At 49.9% G+C, this 21,029-nt stretch overlaps 4 protein-coding genes across 4 annotated transcripts; 1 reads left to right on the forward strand and 3 right to left on the reverse strand.

The window, feature by feature from the left end:
- Positions 1–4,100: 4,100 nt before the first annotated feature.
- Positions 4,101–6,316, reverse strand: HOO65_010681 (L-lysine 2 3-aminomutase; the record flags this gene model as incomplete). Its single annotated transcript, XM_071005532.1, has 5 exons — positions 4,101–4,427; positions 4,523–5,073; positions 5,234–5,421; positions 5,499–5,677; positions 5,960–6,316. The coding sequence occupies 5 exons, from the start codon at positions 6,314–6,316 to the stop codon at positions 4,101–4,103; spliced, it is 1,602 nt and encodes a 533-aa protein (XP_070862503.1).
- A 3,447-nt stretch (positions 6,317–9,763) lies between these two features.
- HOO65_010682 (Presenilins-associated rhomboid-like protein mitochondrial) lies at positions 9,764–11,281 on the reverse strand (the record flags this gene model as incomplete). Its single annotated transcript, XM_070999776.1, has 1 exon — positions 9,764–11,281. The coding sequence occupies one exon, from the start codon at positions 11,279–11,281 to the stop codon at positions 9,764–9,766; it is 1,518 nt and encodes a 505-aa protein (XP_070862504.1).
- An 820-nt stretch (positions 11,282–12,101) lies between these two features.
- Positions 12,102–12,749, forward strand: HOO65_010683 (uncharacterized protein; the record flags this gene model as incomplete). The annotated part of the gene is made up of 1 exon (XM_070999777.1): positions 12,102–12,749. The coding sequence occupies one exon, from the start codon at positions 12,102–12,104 to the stop codon at positions 12,747–12,749; it is 648 nt and encodes a 215-aa protein (XP_070862505.1).
- Positions 12,750–13,647: 898 nt separating this feature from the next.
- Positions 13,648–14,827, reverse strand: HOO65_010684 (uncharacterized protein; the record flags this gene model as incomplete). The annotated part of the gene is made up of 2 exons (XM_071005952.1): positions 13,648–14,134; positions 14,178–14,827. The coding sequence occupies 2 exons, from the start codon at positions 14,825–14,827 to the stop codon at positions 13,648–13,650; spliced, it is 1,137 nt and encodes a 378-aa protein (XP_070862506.1).
- Positions 14,828–21,029: the final 6,202 nt, after the last annotated feature.

Genomic DNA, 21,029 nt, shown 5'->3' on the forward strand with positions numbered 1-21,029 from the left:
ATATGCAAAGCGAAGAGCATTGGAAAGAACGCCAACTCGCAAGGAACGGGCGGCTGCAGATCAGACGGAAAGAAGTAAAAGAAAAGGAAAGAAGGCAGAAAGGCAGAAAGGCAAAGGCAAAAAGGCAAAAACGCACAAACGCACAACCAAAGAAACGCAACTACTTCGTTCGCGGCACCTGCAAGCCACGTCTGACCTTTGCCTCTCTGCTAACGAGCAACTGCCCCATTCATTCACTTTCACACTCACATCCTCCTTCTATTTGTTCTTCGCCACTAGCAAAACTCTCTAGCCTCCTTCTAAATCCGGCCGTACCACCAACCAAGAAACCAGCTGTACCACCTGCCTTCTTCAGCTGATGCAAGAGAAAAACCGGCAACTGCATGTTTGAGGGTTGAGCAATGAATCAGTCGCCTTGGGTGGCTCCCTACGTCTTACGTGTGATAGAAGCGCAAATATATAGCAAAGCTCCGTGTATATGTGACCCTTCGCCCTGCATTATCCAGGGCAGACGTTGGCCGTTATGTGCTTGCAGCTATTGACTGGTGTCCTCCCGCAACCCATGCCATGCCATGCCTTTATGTACCTGCCTATACCAGTCTGGTCCATATCAACCCACATTGTCTCGCTGCTCATTGCCCCCCCCCCCATCGAAACGGGATTAAGAAGAGACATTTTCGTTTCTTCTCATGAAAGGAGAGCCAACGGTTTGATGAGATGCAACTGCCTGGGTGGCTGGCCCATCGTTGACCACACGATAGAAACTCGTTCCAGCACGAGGACAGCGAGACAAGATGCCTCGTCAAGCATCAAACATGATGCTCATCAAGACAAGAGGGACTCAGAGGTCGAGGGAAGCCAAGCAAACAAACGGGAGGCGCAAGCAGTGAGTGGTACACCGAGAACAAGGAAACAAAAAAGAAGAAGAAAAAAAGAAGCATTGATCACAAGGAAATTAACTTTTCAATATCCTATTGCCATCCCTCCCATAACATACACGATTGGCTGCATGCTACCAGCCGCAAGGGCCCGATAATCAACTAACCAGGTAGCCAAGTACTGTACAAATGAAGAGAGGGAAAAAAATAAAATAAAATAAAAAAATAAACACAGACCAGCTCAACGTGTATCACTCAGAAACAGGACTTAGCTTTCCCCCCTTCTTTCAAATCGAGAAGCACCAACCCGCGAGCCTGCTGGTGCGCTGTCCATACGGGGTTTCATCTGTCTTGTTTATATTGCAACTCACCTATAACTGTAACTCTGTAACTCTGCAACCGTAGCTCTTATTATTTACGCATAGCTCTCAAGTCCATGTTCCCACCTCCCTCCTACAGCCGGCTAAAACTTTCCTCTTATTCTACTCTCGACCCTAGGCTGGCGCAGATGAGGACACAACTTTCGGCACGGAAACATGACACCTCCATGGAAGCAAAACCGCATGTGATTTCATAACATGTGCCGCACGAGTCCTCCAGGATTCCCTCATTCTCGTAAACTCTCGAAGCGTCCACCCGCTCTTCCTCGTACATACAGCAACTCAGCGTCCAAGTTCTCCCTTCTTATTCCTTCGCTGGCCTGCAGTTTGCGGTCTTATTAATAATCTTGGACCAACAGCCATGCAGCTATCCGGGGGGGGGGGGGGGCTTCGTACAGGTGGTGTGGTGTTGCATTATGCTGTCTTGTGCGTTGTGCACATGTCCACCCATCTTGCTTATTCGTCGCTCGCCGCTATGATACTGCGACATATAAACTTGACCTTCCCTGTTAGGGGAGGAGAAAAAAAGAAAGAAAAGACAGGATATTGGATATGGATATTCCTTAGCCCAACCTACAACGGGCACAGCAAAGATTTTGCGGCAGTAAATGCTATGCAAGCTTTAGCGCACGCATCGCATGCATTACAACCTGCATATAAGAGATCTGATCGCCCAACTATTGCCTTTAGTTCGTCCTAAGTCTGTTCGCCTTACGCCTGCCTATCTCCTAAAGAAACAGCCATCGTTTCCTGCGCGCTGTTCTCTCCTCCCTCTGCCTGTCTTTGGCACTTGACATCCAGCCCGGAGATCCTGGGCTCCGACAGCAGCAAGAAAAAGAAAACCCAAGCCCCTTCGTTCACCGAACAATATGGCATCCCCAAGGAAGGGAAAGGAAAGCCACTAACAAGAGCCACCCACCCACCCTCCTGCTTTTGATGGTTCAGGGGGCTTAGACCTTGGGTGGGTGGTCCCTGACGCTAAAATATGCCAAATATGAGCCCATGAATCATGGGCCAAAAAAGAGGCTGAAAAGGACAGGCTAGAAGGACTACGAGAGGCTTCGTAGGGGTCCGTGTTTTCTAGCTATCTTCTTTTTTTCTTCTCGTTTGCGTCCTTCGCGTGGGCTCTCGGATGCCAAAGAAGGAGAGGAGGAAGAAGGAAGCAGAACATTTGGGAAACATAGCATAACGTACGTAGCACTAGCAGAAACAGCAGAAACAGTAGAGCGTATTTCTTCGCAGCCACCAAGCCTCGCTCGCTCTCCTAGCCCAAGGTTCCAGACAAAGGTTAGACAGGGCGCTTGGCTATGGGGCCTAGTCGTAATGCATCTTGGCATCTCATATGCAGCCCAAGAAACCGAAACCCGCAGTGTGCTACCTACCCTACCGCCTTAGTCTCCTGGACTTGCCTGTCCAAGACAAGAAGTCATGTCATAACTCGCCCCTCTCTCTCCCTTTTTGTGAAAGACCGATCGGCTTTATCGGCTGGGTGCTGCCGGCTTTGCTGGGCGCTTTGTGTTTCTCGCTCGACCTTGGCCAACTGCAACATTCCCACTTCTGCAGGCTTCACCAGAGCATTGCAGAATGTAGCCATGGTACTCCGTGCTGTTACACCTCTTGCAACTCGGGTCTCGCCTCTTTCATAGCGGTTTGTAGGTGTGCACTGGCCGTTGTTCCACTGATATTACATCATAGGGTTACGAGGTCCAGTAACCCTATTTCTGGAACGTAGGTAGGTTCAGCCCGGGATATTAGACGGAGCGTCGGGCTGTCTGTCCTCAACCTCCGGTTCTGCAGGTCTTTTTTCTGCACTATGGTGGATGACGGAGAGACTGTCTCACTAAGGGGGCAACATTGGGAAGACAACCGTTTCAAAATGTGATGTGGAGTGCTTCTATAGACGCCTAGACTCAGCCACATACAAAAGGAGGGAAATACAGAGGAAAGTATCTTGTCTCTGATCTTTGCACCGTTGATTCTTGTGCTTTTTCTCGGTCCTTGGTATAAACATGAAACATGCTTATCTGAAGCTGACTCACTGTGGTTGCCGGAGTCCCTTTTGCTGGGCTGTTATGCTATGTTGTATGGCCAAGGGCAAAAAAGTTCTAGTTCCTCTTGGATACGAACAGCCTGACGCACATATCCGGCGGCGGGCTTTGTGTACGACGAAGGCTGGTGAGAAGAGAGAGAGAGAGAGAGAGAGAGAGAGAGAGAGAGAGAGCAAGAGGAAGGCCTACGAGCACGTCGCTCTAATCTACCTGCATTCGCAGACGGGGTGAGGGCAGAGCCAAAAGATTGCATGCATTATGATACCTGGCTAAGGGATGGCATACGTGCGAGATTGCGCTTTACACGACAAAGCAGCAGAGACTGTGAAGAAGAAATCCTGCAGCCTCGTATCTATCCTGCGTGCACACAGGCACTGCGGTCCTTTTACTTAAGGTTCATGTGGCCGTTCGTATGCGGGTGGGGAGGGGAAGCTGCATATGCCGTACGCGTATCACTGGGCTCTGGAGTGAGCTCTGCACACCGTGGATGAAAAGCCAGACCAAGTTTGGGAGTCTTCACTAAGAGGAAGCTGAGGGGTCAAGGAAGGAGTCTATTTATGCGTGCTATGCACTGCTGACTTGCTTGGGGGGCGGAGCGGAAGAGAGACCGTGTTTGTATTCGGGGTGACGCAATGGGCAAAAAGCATATGGGAACAGTATTCATATTAATGAGAAGAGATAAAATCCAAAACAAAGACCATACCCAAGCACTTCCAATGCGTGACCCAGCAAAAATCACACAGCCATCACCCATCCCCTACCCATCACCCTTCACCCGTTCCTTGTTGTCTGCTTCATGCGACAGGCTCTGCTTGTTGCACCCGTAGTCTGCTCAGTCCACTCCCACGCACTGCCCCCGCCGTCCCCAGCGGATCATAATACTCGTAGATCTTGCTCTCCTTGCCCCGGCCTGTCACAGAAGGGGCTAGATAGGTGTATTTGCCAGTAGCAGCGTCATATGTCTCGTAGGTTGAGGCAAGGCGCTTGCCGCCGCCGCCGGGAAGGTCGATGACGAACTGGGGCATGAGAAAGCCCGCGATAGAGCCCCGCAGACAGGCCTCCATGTCGATGATGGTGCTGAGCGGAGTGCGCAAGTGCTCGATGCTCTTCACCATATCGCACTGGTAAACATAATACTAGGTAAAACAAGGGCTGTTAGCTGGTGTTGCTGCTGCGAAAGTAGTGGCAAAGAAGAAGCAGGTAGGTTGCTGCTTACTGGGAATATGTTATTGTTGGCAAGCTTGTGGATGAGGGTTCCCATAGTCTTGACACTGTCATTGACGCCACGGAGAAGCACAGACTGGTTTCGTACGGTAACGCCCTCTTCATGCAATCGCCGGGCCGCCATCTCCGTGATCCACGAGATTTCGTTTGGATGGTTGAAGTGCGTATGCAGCGCCATATGCTTGCCGGCACGACGAGCCTTCTTTGCCACACGGATGATGGCATCGGCCCACGGATCGCTTTTGTCCAGGATACGGTTTGGGCTGACAGCCATGCCGCGCGACGCGAAGCGGAAACGTCGTATGTGCGGGATCGAGATCAGGCGGTCTCCAATCATGTCAATGTGGTCGGGCTGCAGGTAGTATGAGTCGCCGCCAGAAACCACAACATCACGCAGCGTTGTTGTGTTTTCTATGTACGAAAAGGCAGATTCCCAGGTCGAGCGCGTGGGCTTGAGGGAGGCCTTGGTCACTTGCTCGGTGTTTGCACCAACGGCATAAGAGCGGGTGCAAAACATGCAATACGTGGGGCATACAGAAGTGGCTGGTGTTGGAGGAGAGGTTAGTTGGTGGTGCCTCGCCGAGCGGGAATGCACGTCATGGTAGGGGAGAGGGAGAGGGGGAGACAGAGGAAGAGGGAGAGAGAGAAGAGGGACATAGGGGCGAGAGAAGGGGCCGGAGATTGCCCCAGCGGGTGGTCTTACGAAGGAAGAGAGTCCTATCGGTATACCGGTGCACGAGCCCCTTGACCGGAGAATCAGATGTTTCGTGAAGAGAGTCCAGTGTTAGTTTTGGATGGTCCGCCAACATGCTGGATTTGGTGGGGACAAATTGGCGGAATACTGGATCTTGACGAGGGTTAGCCCAGTTGATGCGGCTAAGGACATAGGGACTGTATACAAGAGGGGTCAGTAAGAGTGAGACGCAGTGAGATTGGCGAAGGCGGATGTCAGGATCCTGGCTACTCACGTCATTCTTATGGCCATAGTGGCGGCCGAGATGCCGGCAAAGATGTCCTCTATTAGCTCCTCACGAGTCTCTGTGGTCTGGGGCGCGCCGGGCAGGCTAGACACCTTGGGCAGGGTCGACGGGAGTGTTGAAGTTAGGAACTTGAAAAGCTTAGGGTTGCCTTGTACAACGTTGGCCGTCTGATGTATATGAAAGCATATTTTGCCACATTAGTAAGTTGCACATTAGGGTACGGTAAGAAGATTTGTGGAACGTGAGATGGGGATTCTATGGCGGTGATTGAGTCTTGAGGCTTGCAGCCTTCGAGGTCAGCCAGCCTAAATGGCTAAGACTGGCGTCTCAAAGACACGCCTCGAAGGCGCACCGGAGGACCTGAGTCACCCACACATAGCATGGAGGGCATATATGTGTGCATATATATATATACATATATCACGCTTGTTTAGTCAGCTTGTACTTACGCCCCAGCGGTAACTTAGGAACTCTTCTGTCCCAACGTTCTTCCACATGGGAATCTTGCGCCAAAACTGGTCCGGGTGCTCCAGCGGGCTCTTGATGGTAGTCGGCAGCGAGGCTTCTATTTTGGGAGTCTCCAGAGGGAGGAGGACGGGTGCGGGCACAGCTTTCGAGCCGTTAGCGGCCACGGGGCCGGGAGATCTTGTGTCATAAGAGGATCCAATATTGGTTGGGGAAGGGCTTGGTATATCTGCAGTGACAGGTGAGGTCAGCTGAGATAGGAAGCGGGAGTGGCGCATCGGGGCAAGGGATCGTCGGGCAATAGAAGCACCAAAGGCCATTGCGATACTTGAAGCTGCCATCTTGCTGGTAGTGTTGGATGTTTGAATAGTGAGTGAGTTAAGAAGGTATGGAGTTGGATCTTTGTGATGGGAGCGAAGCGAGGCGGAGTGTTGTGAGCTGCAATGGAATGATGGAGAGTGAGAGGAAAGTAGCAGCATGGAGAAGCAGCACCGTGGCCTATATATATGCGCAACGTTTGTAATGAAGCCAGCGGAAAGCAAATTGTTTCTCTTTTTGAGCCACACGTAGGAGAGACAGCTAGGCAGGCGACAGGGGGCGGGTATTCAGCGCTTTTCACAACAGACATGTATGGAAGTCTGATGAATTCTGGCATATCATGGCTGATACGCCGTCGCCTTGCTTTTTCTGTTAATGTTTTATATCTCGCCAAGTGCCTACCACTCAGCTCTTGAGACATTCTCACGCGTCCGGCCAATTACGAACTTGTATCAGCTACAAGCACCAACTGGTCTGAAATTTCCAACTTCATCACACTCTTGCTACAGCCAAGGCACGGCACCTCTTTGCCTACCTGTCTCTTTACCTCGGCTAAGGATGTTAAGTAAGAGAAAGGAAGGGCAAGCTGAGAGCTCGCGCGTCTTCCTGTGCATATGCCTGGACCAGGAGCGCCCTCGACGCATGTAATGCATCCGCTCGAGCACTGTATCTGTATCTTCTCACCTGTATTGGGCGACATCCACCTGAGCCAAGGCCAGCGCTCACCGACAACTCGTTGGCTGCTTTTATTGGATTTCATTTTGTTTCTTCCTTCTTCTGCCTTCCTTGATTGTGGCTTGAGACTACGTTATCTAGCAGCCAGCGCTAGATGCTGCTGACTGCGGCGCATGAAGCCTAGCTGCTTTGCGCTGGTCAACGTGAGGGAGGGAAGAGAAAGATTCATTTTAGAGTGGCTTTAGTGACGGGTGGAAAGCCCTAGATTCAAAAGAGAGACACCAGAACATCAGTAAGACGGAAACAAAGGGACAGCAGCGCAGGAGTGCGACACAAGGAGCGGTTAGATTTGTGTTGATAGCGAGTCCTGCCCGCGCTTCTCTGACGCTACCTACCAGACGCCACAGTGGACGGCATACCCCCCCCCTCCCCTTCTTCCCCTCCTCCAGCACACATACATGCCCTTGCTATACAATGTCAAGCTACCACCCCTCCCCCCCTCCCCCCTCACCCCCCATACATGCATAATGCTCTTCAGCTCAGCTACAGCCCTTCAATTACACATACACATACACAGGCACACACACAGCCCCCAAGACCCCCAGCCCTTGACAGCCGATGTCCCGCGCCCCGCAAGTGCTTAATGCTTGCATGACAGAACAAGCTAGCAAGCAGCACAAGGCACGCACAGAGACTCCTTTCGCTTTCGTAAGCATGCTGCAGCATGGCATGAAATCAACGCGGTCTACATGTCGTTGCTTGGTTTTGTAATTACTTTCAGCTTGCATGGTTTCTAGATTTCCTCTGTTCCGTTGGCCTGTCGCAGAAGCTAGTTATCATGTGGCCATGCAATTCTAGCACCTCAGAAGACTCTAAGACATGCAGCAAACAGCCAGCAGCAGCAACACACGCCGCTGGCGTAACGGTCGCAACTGAGAGCAGAGCAGAGCCACCAAACCAGGCTTGTGGCTCGCCGATTATTCAGCTGTCGTTTGATACCCCCTCACAACCCCACTAGTCCATGTCATCGCTCACTAATATTTCGTAAAAGGACCCTAGGCATGTACTCCTTATCTTTCAGCTTCCTTCCCTGTCTGCAAGGACTACTGCCATACCATGCAGCCCAAGACAAAGCAATGCCTGCTGTCTTAGACCATGGAGGTACAGCTCAGTCACTGTCGTAGTCTGGCTCAACCACTATCGACTTCCATTGACCTTCTGTTACCTCCTCTATCTTTGCCGCTATCTTAACGACGCAAAAGACAGCTTTCCGGTTTGCATCACCCAACAATAACAACAACAACAACAACAACAACAACAGCAGCAACCTTCGCCCTCTTCTGCTGCCGAGGCTAGAAAACCAGAGTGAAATCTACAAAGGGAAGCCGGCACAATGTCTTGCGAAGCCGTACCTTGTCGAGCTGGACAGCAGCACCAACACAGCGCATGCCTCGGAGGCTGCAGAACGTGCGTGTGTGTGCTATGCGTGATGCGTGATGCGTGATGCGTGATACTTGTATGTAGGACTTTTGGAGAGAGAGAGAGGACACCGCCAGTAGACAAGACAAGGCAATCGTAGAGGCGGTGGAAAAGAGAGAGAGACAGGCAGACACGAGAAACACGAGAGGCGAAAAGGACGATCGAGTGGGAATTGAGTCCACCGGCCTTTGAAAAACGAGTGTCCTGAAGTCCTAAACGAGCTTAAGCCACAGCCGAGTCTTACTTGCTCTCCCCATGCCTCACCAATCAATCAGCAAAGTCTTTCGTCTTGCATCCGACCAAGGCGAACGTCGTCATCTCCGTAACTCCCAGCTATCCTCTATCCTCTATGCTATCCCCGTTCCCCTCTCCTCTCTCTCTCTCTCTCTCTCTCTCTCTCTCTCTCTCTCTCCTCTCTCCTCTCTCTTCTCGCTCCCCTTCCTCCACTCCCTCCCCCATGCCCGCCCACTTCTCTCCACTTCTACTTCCATTTCCACTTCTACAGCCCGCATAGACCCTGTATCCCTCCCTTATAGATTACGATAATCGAATCCTTTGACCATCACTCTGTCTAGCTAGTCCTGGGCCGCTTTGGCTCTGCTGTAGGAATTATTCCAAATAGTTTGGCAGCTGGGCCTCCCTCCCCGGTCGCGGTTAATGGCAATCGAGAAAAGAAGAACATGCATGATGCGTAGGTACCTCTGATATAGCGATATGTGCATATATCATGGTTATGGGTGTAAGTCCGTGGCCTCCAGGCTTCTATTCCAGACCTAGACTTGTAGGCTCCGAAATATGAGCTATCATGTGTTACGAGAGAACCCTTATTCCCGCCTCATTCTTTCTTGTATGCTTGTTCCATGTTGCGAATGCTTGCAGCAGATAGATAGCAAACCAGCCAACGGGCCAACGGGCCAACGGCGGGGGGAACGGGAGAAGGAAGAGGGAAGAGGGAGAGTGGAAGATTGTCAGGGCCAACCTGTGAGCGAGATAAAAAAAAAAAGAAAAACAAAAAAAGGGAAGCAGCTGTGTTAGTAGTAACGCCTAGACCGCTGTTATCAAAAGGCTATAGCTAGCAGTGGAACTGAACAATAAGAAATGAGATACAAAAATCAGCGAAAAAAAAGCAGGGAAAAAAAAAAGCAAAAGAAAAACTTCTAGTGGTACATGTCTCTCTCCTCCCCATCTTTGTCCTCATTCTTCTAGGACTTCTGCACATTGTGTGTTTATTGTACAAGACAGCAAGAAAAGCTCAAAGTCTCTCCCCCCCCCCCCCTTTTCCCCCAACCACACTCTCTGACATAATCTTCACACACCTAGATAGCCTTCTCACCCGTCAGAATCTCAATAGACTCAGTCTTCTTGACGCCCGGCTGACCACCACCCTCAACCGTACCTTGTTCATCGGGCACATGATTCTCAGCTTCAGCAGGTGTCCCTCTTCTAAAACGACCCTCCCTGGTGCGGTAACCGTTGGTGCGGCCGTAGTACTCCATCACCTGCACGCCAAACATGCCTGTCAAAATACCTCCCCAATGCGACGCTAGGTCCAGCTTCACCACATGCTTGCTGCTGCTCATAGCTGCTGAAATGTGTAATGCAATGATAAACGACAAAAACACCAGCCCAGGCACTCCCTCCATAGGGTCTGGAGGCAGGTTGAGGATCTTGAAGCAGTCGAAGCGGTGTAGCCAAAAGTAGGCTGACATCACACCAAACACAGCACATGAGGCACCCAACGACGCCACGTTCACTGGGTGCCACAGCAGAGACGCCGCATAGCCCACGGCTCCACAACTCAGGTACAGTGCCATAAAGTTACCGCGTCCAAGATCATCATGCAAGCGGGGTCCGAAAAAGTACAGTGTGGCCATGTTACCCAGAAGATGCGAGAAGCTGCTCTGCGAAAAGGGAGCCAGCAAGAGCGAGATAGGCCGAGGCATGCCCATAACCATGATGAAGTAGCGGTTCATGAATCCCCAAAGCGGCGGAATGCGCCAGCCAATGTAGACCAGAGTATTCAGGGCAATTATGGTGCTGATGCAAGCCGTAGCAGGCCGCAAATCAACAAAGAACCTATTTTCAGCCGGCGGCGCCTCGTAGATCAGCGAAAATCCCACACAGCCAGCAATAAACAAAATAGCTAGCGCTATGGTAGGCATGACACGGTTAAACTTGGACGTTTCAGGGGCTTCTTCCAGATCACTGACGGTCGCATTGGTAACCCATTTTTGCATTTGGGGCGAGGTAGCTGTGATTGTTCCAGTTTGCACATATTCCTGCAGAGATCCTGGCATAGGGGCTGGACGGGAAGCTTCTTCGTCAGCCAGGCGTTGTTTCTCAGCCTCAGCACGCGCCTTATTCTTGGCACGAAGCTCATCAAATTTGCTGTATCCATAAATGGGGTCGGGCTTAACCTCCACCTGTGCAGGGTCAAATACGGGGAGGGCGGTTTTCCGGGCAGGTGTGTCAGTCGTAGCATTTGCAGCTAACTTGGCTTTTTCTTCCTTGGCCATCTGGCGTTCAAGCTGTTCAAGCTCATCCTGAGCACGCAGGCCAGCGTTGTAGGTCTCGTCAACCGGCACAGTTTTACGCAGGTATTCCAGGCCAGCAGCGACTTGTTTCGGTGTGTACATAGCAGTGTTGATACGGTAAGCCGGGTCGTCCAATGTACCCGCAACCCTACGGCCGTGGAGAATCATCAGCAGCTGGTTTGCTGAGCTCTGCGAGAGCTTGGGTCCGAATATCTCAAGAGCCTCGGCCATGCTAAGCTCTGTCTTGCGGAAAGGCAGGCCTGCAGTGTCTTTGTAGTCCCGCGGCAGCGTTTCATACATGGTCAGGACAACATTGTCAGTCCAGAGATTTCTTCGCTGATAGAGGGCATTGCCAGCATCGGGATGTTTAGGCCAGTTGACGCGCAAGGAGACGGACGGGGCAACGCAGCGCGTGCTGTATCTAGAGAGAGGGGATATTCTACCCAGGCTAGACAAATGCGGTCGGGTCGTCGACTCAGCTGCCGATCGCAAGCCGGAATTTCGGCATGTTGCTCGAAGGCACAGCCGCCTCGCAGTCGTCGAGGTCGACGAAACGGGGAACACAAGTAGACTCATGCGAGCGTTGATAGAGGGCTAAAAATGGGCAATAGTGCCAATTGCTTCGATACCAACCAATTGTACACGGTAATTGAGGAGTTGTTGTGGGCGGCCACAACGGGCCCGGAGCGTCGGCTAGTATATCGATAGAATAAACTTTGAAACGAACAAAGCAACAGCAGTCGAGAGCCTAGAGAAAAGCATACCCAAAGTGTCGGGCTTATCTGGGGGAAAAAATATATACAGAGATAAGTAGGGAGGCGGCTACGCTAAGCTGCCCTTTTGTTCAACAGTTTAGAAAGAAGGAAGCAAAATGCACCATGATCTAGAGGTTTAGTTGGTGGTGTAGCGATTTTAGGCACAAGGCTGAGCCGCCCCACGGCGGGGGTGTGCCTAAAACGCAACCCCACCAAGCCATTAGCTTCGTCATTGTCAGCCTTGCGTCTTGTCTTGTCTTGCCAATACTAGCGTCAAAAGTTCTGTGTTCTTGAGCTTCCAGGAACTTATAGTAGCTTCTATACACAAAGATCCTCTTTTGTTTACCCTCACGATGTCTACAAATATGACCGCCGATACAACGCCTATCACTCCGGAGCGTTTTGCAGCCGCCATCACCGAGCTCAACCAGTCTACATTATACCTCAAGGTCCTTGAGATTCGCAACTCCATTGCGCATCTGGTTTCATCCAACGCCCAGCTTGAAGAATTCGCCACAGGACCCGATGCTGACCCTGTGTGCATCGAGGCGATCCGTGAAAATGAAGAGGTTATTTCCCGCATGAACGACCGCATCGCGTTGATCGCTGTCGAAATTGAAAACCGTGGTACAAGCTGGGAGGAGTTTAACCGCATATCGGCGCCAGATCCATCCTTGCCGTCTGGCGGGGATTCTGCAACGACTGCGCCGACCTCAAACGGCATCAATGGAACTGTCAACGCAGACGCAGACGCAGACGCAGGCACGGGCACGGGCACGGGAGTCAACAGAATCGCGGCTGCGCATCCGGCATGGTCTGACGGTACGTTTCAAATTGGTACCATATCGGGAGGCCAAATCCACATGAATCAGAGTGGTGCTGAGCGGCAGAGTGCAGATGCAAACTCAGGCCCACTAGAGAATGCAGAGGATCTCGAGAGGCGGCTTCAGCAGCGGCTTGCTGAGCTGGAGGTCGAGAACAACGAGGATAATGATGGCGGCATGCACCTATGAGAACTCAAGAGAAGCGGATAAAAATAATGGGATTTTCACCCAAGCACAAGTTCCACCTGTTTGTTTCAAAGATGCAAAAAAAGTGCTGCGGTTGTGAGAGAGAAGTGGCATGAGGATGCGGCATGCAAATCACAAGTATCCGGTTGGAATCAACGATGCATACAACACAACACGACCCGACCCGAGACGATATGAGACGACGATTGAGATTATGATACACGCACAAGCCTGTCGAGCACTTGTAAAGTTTACCGACAATCCTTTTAAACTGTCCTTTTCAAGAGCACAAACGAGGGAAAACTTGACAATAAGCTCATAATCATGGGTTACTACTATTGTTAATGATGCTACGCTATGCTGAAACGTGAACAAGAACTTATGACCACTTCCATTGATGTAGAAAAAAGGAGAAAGGGACGGGAGACAGGCATGAAGCCAAACGCATGACATGCTTGCCAGATATGTATATGGCCATTCCAGAGCCCCTGACCAAGGGTCTCTGTATCAAAACCGTTTGAAGATGAGAACCTGGGAAAGGGGGAAAAAAAAAAAAAGGGACGATAGGGACGGAAGAAAAGGAATAGACAACTCCCCCAAAAACCAACTCCAACTCCAGTGATAAAAGAAAGCCAGTGCCGGTAAAGAAAATCAAATATGCAGTTAATGCAAGGCAAAGAGGAGGCAAGCAAGGAAATAAAAAAATAAACAAGAGAAGAGAAAAGGGCAAACGCAAAACAGAAGCAGATTCGCTAGACCGAGGCTGTAAAACGCAGAGAAACAAGAAACAAATCATAGCTGCAGGACTGGGTACCAGTAAACGCGCGAATTGTACCAAACTAGACCCCCACACCCCCCATCAATAGAGACTAACAGAGCTCTCACTTGCGCAGAAAGCTACTTAGACCACGACATGCGGCAAAACAGGAGCACTACTCGACATAGTCATGGGCGTCGTTGGTTCATAAGACTTGGCAGCATCGCGCTCATGACGGGGAGTTCTATGTACCGAAGACGAGCGAGAAGAATTGCGACGTCTGTGTTCGGGGGAGGCATTTCCGCTAACGCCACTTGTAGTATCCATGCCCTTGACGGTATTAGAGCGCACTGTTCGACGGCGTTGCTTTACCACCTCAATATCAGATGATGAGCCTGAGTCTGCTGTTTCAGGCCGATTGATCAGCTCGGCGCGGCTCTTAGGCTGGCCTAGCACGGTATTGATCAGGTCGGCCTCTGACATATTGGCTGGCGTGGGCGTAGACGGGGGTGAAGTCTTCCGAGGATCTCTGGATTTTGGCGATGAGCCCTTGTTACGGCGGTGTGTAGAACGGCTGCCATTGGTGCCAACGGTACCAACACTGGCTGTGCTTGGGGCACGAGAGACGGTGCTACGGCCGTCCATGAACTTGGCAGGAGGGGGGGGGTTGTAACATCCATTGGTAAGCCCGTTTGGTAGGGCGGTTGGTGACAATTGGCGGGTGGTACTCGTTGACAGGAGGGTTGTTGGGCATTCGGACATCATCGTCGTCGCTCTTGTCGACAGTCTCGTTCTTATCGATGCCCAGGGCGACACTCATCTTCTTGCTAGCATGTGAGACATTCTTGCCCACGTTAGAAACAGCGTCGCCGACCTTGCCAAGCAGCTCGTGGCCCCAAATTTCTTCTTCTATACGCTCATATCGCGTCTTTTTGTGATTTGATTCCGAGTCCGCTACACTATCCAAAGCAGTCTCCGAGCTACTATCAAAAACATTCGGTCCAGATCCACTAGTGCCTATTCGGGCTGTGCTCGCAGAAATGCTGTCTTTGCTAGAGTTCCCTAATAGGGCGCGTGATTTTTCCGACGCAGCACCGGCCTTGTTGAAGGTTGGCCCAAGATTTATTTCTTCCGACCAAAAGACATTTGTTTGTTGCGGTAGCGGGTGCATGTACATATCAGGGCGTTCTTTTTCGAGAATAGCACGGGCTCTGAGGTCTCGCTTAGCCTTTTTCTTCTCCTGTCGCATGGTAGCGACCTGGTAGCATGGCGTGCAGGCTAACACATAAAATGCTAGCGACTGGAGACCGGTGGCCAACGCCATGGTGGTTGTCGCTGTATTTGATGTGTAGGGGCGGCTAATAATCTCTGTACGGGATATGATTGGAGAGGTTTGCAGAGCGTGTGCGATGTTAGCGGATATGTCTGGGCTGCAGCTAAAAGACCAGAGACGCCGATAAACGACAAGAATAAACTGTTACACCGGCATCAATTAAGGAATGAAGCTGGGTTATGCGTGAAGCTGTGACGTGACTGCAGTCGCTGCCCCGAGCCGTGATCGTGGAAAAGCTTGTAATGAGCACACGAAAGTGGAAGAACGATGCACCGCAGCAAAAGCGTAGAAGAGAAGGAAAAGAAAGAAAAATAAAAGAGTATTACAGTCAGCCGAAAACAAAGCTATACGGCAATTCGGCTCTCAAGTGGCGTGGCGTCTTACTCCTACTGAGCCGCAGGAGGCTAGCTAGCACCAGTTCGTCAAGTTCCACTTGGTGAGATTATCGTGGTTGCACACGGTTCCAAAATACCAAAGCGATGGTGTATAGGATGCAAGCAGCGTGGGCCGCAATGCTAATGCAAGGTGTTGGCTTTGTGGTGTGAGTCCAGGCCTTTACGGATGGCTGTTCGGATCGGTACGGCTTATGGCCTGGAGTAGAGAAGATAATAGTCGTAGTAACGGTAGCGTGGATTTCGACATATGATAAAAAAAAACCAGTCCAAGGCAAACCGGGACAGGAAGTGAATAGAGCTAGAGGCGAAGCTGAGAACGCCGGACACTTGAGAGAAATGATGTTGTCCAAGTCGATTGATCGAGGAGACGCAGGCCAAGTTTAGATTGGGCGACTAAAGACGGTGCTTTTCAGGGCTATAGAATGCTACTGTTCGATGCAGCTCAGTGCTTTCTCAGTGCGTTCTCAGTGCTCGATTTACAGGCAAAAAATTGGCAGTTGGTAGCAACGGAACAGCGCGAGAGAGAATAAAGAACAAAAATGACGTTGCGTGGGATTTTTAAATCGTAGAAGTTCATAAAATGGAAATATCAACAATTAAAGAAGGGCAATAAAAAGAGGTTCCTAAATTCAGAAAATCGAAAATAGAGTTGAAAGTTTGAAGCAATGAAGAAGACAACGAACAACACGATGACTTCGCAACATAAAAAAAAGAAAAAAAGAAAGAAAAAGAAAGAAAAAGCTTGACTTTGTCTCCGGCGTTAACGAAGGGAAAAGCGGCAAGAATAAAGAGGAAAGAGAGCCCAAGCAAAAAAAACAAGAAGAAAGAGGAATAAGAAAAGAAAAAAAAAAGACAAGAACGAAACAAAAAAAGGAGGAAGGAGCGTTGGTCGCAGCAGGAAATTACCTGGTTTTAGCTGCTTGAGCGATCCCACCACAGCCAACAGTTTTAGCAAGGCAAAGGTGCAGCCAAACAACTCAAACAAAGAGAGATGGGGAAGGGAAGAAGGGGACAGGACAGGGCAGGAAGAGCCTACAAGAGAAAGGGGCGCTCAAAGAATCTAGGAAAGAACGAACGTGAGACAACTCCAGAACAAGCAACTTCCTTTGACATCCAGTCCAGGAAAAGAATTTTATTGTGACTGGTTATGTCTTACTCTCTCCATATCTTTTTCTACCTTACCACTGCCACCACGACCACGCACACTCACTATCGCCATCACCACTGCCTGCCCTTCTGTTCACCTCTTAGCACTTGATCTGACTGAGCTACCCGTCCGCATATGCCTCAAGGCGAAAGCCTAAAAAAGAAGAAAAAGAAACACTGAACTGTAAAACCTGCACACGCATTGCGTCCTGTAGGATTTCCGGAATGCAAAGAACACCCAAACAGGGGAACAAAACAGCGGGTGATTTGCTTTGGGCTCATGGAAGGCTTGATGCTTGCCAGGAATAAGCCACTGGAAATCACCCCCGTTGGCTGCGAAGCCTAGGATGCACTAATTGATTGGTGGATAGGCGAGAAGACAGACAAGGGCAACTGGCGGCGACGAATACAGGGGAAGAGGAAAGGTGGGAGGATAAGTGGCACCATACCATGGACTTGTTAGTGTGAGCAAGTTGAAGGCCAGACTGGCTGATTGAAGAGAGGCTTGAGCTTGAGGATGACGATGTTGACATCGTAAACTACAAGTATGTGCAGATTTTATTGACTTGCTCCCCCTCATCTCCCCCTCCTCCCCCCCTCCCCACAAGCCTTTCTGCTCGGAGTATTCGGAAAACTACGGCAGGCTTGCTGCTCCAGCACAAGAAAATAGAAAAAAAAAAGACAGGTAGCGCGGGTGGGGTGGCAGAACAACCACCGTGAGCAACCGGAACCCGACCCCAAGTGGAGGCGGGGGCGACGAGAGGCGAGGCGAGGCGAGGCAATGTCAAGGCGATTCTCAAGACAAAAAAGCTGGGCTAGGGAGCCAGGACAGAAACAAACAATAACCAGCAAAGCCAGGTACGTAGACGAGACGACTTTTACCCAACACCGCGGCCTGTGAGGCTGTGATGGGCTTGCTAGTCTATTTTTACGCGGGATTATAGCCCATCTAATGATCACCTAGAGCCTGTCAAAGAGCCCCAGCTTATAGGCGTCTACTTTTATAACAGCTTGCTAGTGTCGTTGGCTCTATCACTTGGCCTATGGCCTTGACTTGGTGACGCTTGCCTCGCACTCCTCAGTACTCCTAACACCGTTGCTGCAAGTGCCGCTCTCTTATGCATGTCCAGAAAAGTACCGCTCGCTTTAATACCGTGTATGAGAAATCTCCGGTCTCAAAGTCACTGATCTTTTCTTAGTGCACATTCCTCCCGACCGCTACAACTGAAGGTGCTTGGCTTCCTTTTTTCTTTTGTCTTCCCAAGAACGAAAAACCCCCAGGCAAGAGTAAAAGGATAACGATATTGACAATAGGAAAAACGAAGGCCATGTCACTTAAAGGGGAAATAAAACAAAATCCTAGAGCGGCCGCTGGTTCCAAGCCCAAACTACTTTTGCTACTACAGCCATTACATGCCAATACCTTGCTAGCCAAGATCTATGTATAGTTTTTCCAATGAGTCCTTGCCCCAGCCAGCAAATAACTAGAACAAGATCTCGGCTGGTATGGAAGACAGCGCCACATTGGCGGTAAGGGGCCGTTGGCTCAGAGGACACAAGAGAAGACAGAACTCAGGTCGAAGAATGTGCAACGTCTCTGGTCTTGGTCACTGACTGTTTCTCCTTGTCTCAAGTGAGCGTCTATGGTACAAATGTGCATGTTGTTATATATGCATGCATTGTATGCTGTACGTCCTACTACGTACCAAATCCTCTGCAACAACTCAGACACAAACTTAGCCCCTTCCAATTGCCAAGAAGACCTTGCAGAGAACACAGAGAATATCAGCACACAATAAAAGGCACTGGTTGTACACGGGCGTTTCACCATTTCACAGTCCAAGTCAAAGAAGAGGACAAGACAAACGCCATTGGGAAGCACAGCAGATTAACTAGATAAAGGGGAGGAGGCCATGCTCAACAGGACGGCCTTTCAACATAGTTTGAGATTCTCCACAATATCTCATTTCGCAGCATTGGTTAGCAAGCCTAAGGGGAGGGGGCGGAAGGAAATGGCCTGTGGTTGGGAGTTCACGGCTGGGCAGGGCATCATTGTTCGTCATAAGGACTTTGAGGTCATGATGGCCCGGGTAACTTGGATACTTGCGACTTGGGGCGTGGGTACTTTGTCCAATTGCTTTATGATCCGACAATCAATACTTGCACCCTATCATGAATCGAATCCAGTTAATTTTGGTACCAGGCTCTATTCCGTCACTTCTCAATCTCTCTACTACAACACTGCTACCTCTAGCCTGCCACCCCAAACACACGAGCCACAATCCGACCAAAGGCCTTGTTGCGAGGCAGGGACCCTGCTCTCTTTTGTGATATTCCCGCCTCTCCAAAATGAGACTCCTAGCCATAGACCTCTCCATGTTTCCTCTCGTGCTCTTGCTTCCGCTTGGCTCCTGGACGCTCAGGAGTCGGATGATTAACAGAAATAAGAGCAGCCGAATTTTACAATTCCATATTCCAGTTTTTCGTTTCCTTGTGATGAAAATGCTGTCCAAACATGGTAGACAAGATGACAGATACAGGGAGAGAGAAATAACACCGAGCTAGCCTATCCTGACCTAGTTGTTCTTGAATGGGGCGTTCGCACACGCACACGCACACACACATACATGCACTTGAAATCTCTATACCTCAGCTTGGGAACAAAGCAGTAGAACAACAAAACGAGCAGCTTTACAAGCAGCTTTACTAGCAGCTTTACTAGCAGCTTAACAAGCAACTCAAACCATCGCAGAACAGCCTTCCCCAAACCAAGTTCAGTTTAGACCGCAATTTGAACCTTCCTACAGCAAGACACAACAACTTACTCAAATTGGACTAAAGCCCTGCAGATCACCCCCTTCTAATATCCTACGGTGGCCCATCATGGATGACAAACGACAATGCAAAGTCGAGCACAAGCAAAGTGCAAATTGACTCTTCGACGGGCTTCCACGCACTCTCTATCAGCTCCATGGCTTGCGGCTTTTTAGGTGTAGCAGTGCCTCAAGAGAGAAAATCACACCACACTTGAGGACTTTCTTTATATCCTGCATGCAATGCATAGAAGACCATATGTACGGTATTATTACTTACACAAGCAAGTACTAGCCAACATACATGCATCATCCTATTCTATGGCCTGCCTCTCCTGCTTGCTCCGTTCCTCCCCTCTTTGACCCTGCACTGGCCATGTCGCATACTAGCATTCTTTACAACAATCCCCAACCTTTCTTCCAGTTCGTCATATGACATCTTTGCAACTAGCCATAACAGAACAGCTGGTGGCACGAGCGCACGAAAACTAGCATTTACTTTTTGTTCCCTAACTTTAGTAATAGAGTGTGTGACCAAGGCCAGGCCAGGCCAGGCCAGCCTGTAATGGAGGGTTATTCTGGAATGTGGACAACTAATAGCTGGGCTCTTGTTAAGAATTTCTATTTTTTATCTAATAATATTGTACTCCATGAGCTCTCAACACAGCGTTCTTCTCAGGCATTGAACTGCGATGATGTAAGTGTTAACCCTACCAAACTTGGACGTAACCCTTAAAACAGCACAGCTTCACCACCTTCGTTATTGTTGTTTCTAGAATGTAAGGGACTGATTTCATGGAATGCTCATAACGTCGTCTTCTTTTTTGTCCCATGTTTTAACTAAAATCCCTAAGACCTGCTTCGTATCCCTTTGTTTGCGACTAAAATACGTAAAGTGTAGAAAGTTGACAAGTCTTATTCTTGCTTTTCTTTTTTCCATTTTTCCATTTTTCCCTTTTTTTTCGGTTTTATTAGCTAGACCGCCGTCTTCTCGTCTGTTGTTCTCTCTCTCCTGGCATTGGATTTGCTCGTGGGGGATGTGCAAGTTGACAGGCTGTGCATGGGCTTCTGAGACATGAAATATACAGTGGTATGGTAGGTTAGGGAGTAAGAATGAGGGTGAGAGTGAGAGTGAGAGTGAGAGTGAGAATGAAGAGCCATCAAGCTGGAAGCTTTGTGGCTTTATTGCTAATAGTGATGGTTTTTTCTTACATTGGCATGGTCGACCTTCCAGTTCAGTGGCTTACACTCCGCTTGGCCAAGATCCTGGACTTGCATATACTTGACGTTTAATGGGATGCCCGTCTGGTCAAACGACGTGCTGTGGTCCCAGAGGCGCGTGTCGTTGAAGATGAGCAACGACGACTGGCAAGATGGAGTTCTTCGGAGGGATAAGAGGGTCATTATTAGTGGGCTCAGTCAATGGCTGGCGGTAGAGACGGATGTCCTCTGTTACGAGAGGAGGTTCTCGAGTCAAGCGTGCAATGAGCCCGGTGATTGGACCCGGGCTTGAATGTACTAAGCTTCTATTGGAATCACCGAGATCAAATGATGGACGGGAAATCTGACATCTGGAGGTACAATGATCTGTAAGCTATCTATAATGTTTGAACATGGTTGGTACAGAATACGGGGTTCTGTCTACTCTTTAAGCAAGATGGCGCGGGTGCGTGGCCACTTGCTAATCCTTGGTATTGCATGGCCTACCTCCTTTTGTATCTTCGCCATATCTTTTGTTCTCGTTGGAGAAACGGCTTAATCTACTAGCACCTCCCATATCCATCATCATACAGCTACGGTCACATTGATGCACATCCAAGGATAGATTCAGAAAAAAAA

This window comes from Ceratocystis lukuohia (assembly GCF_044167205.1).
Source record: "Ceratocystis lukuohia strain C4212 chromosome Unknown Supercontig1_pilon, whole genome shotgun sequence".
NCBI classification, from domain to species: domain Eukaryota; kingdom Fungi; phylum Ascomycota; class Sordariomycetes; order Microascales; family Ceratocystidaceae; genus Ceratocystis; species Ceratocystis lukuohia.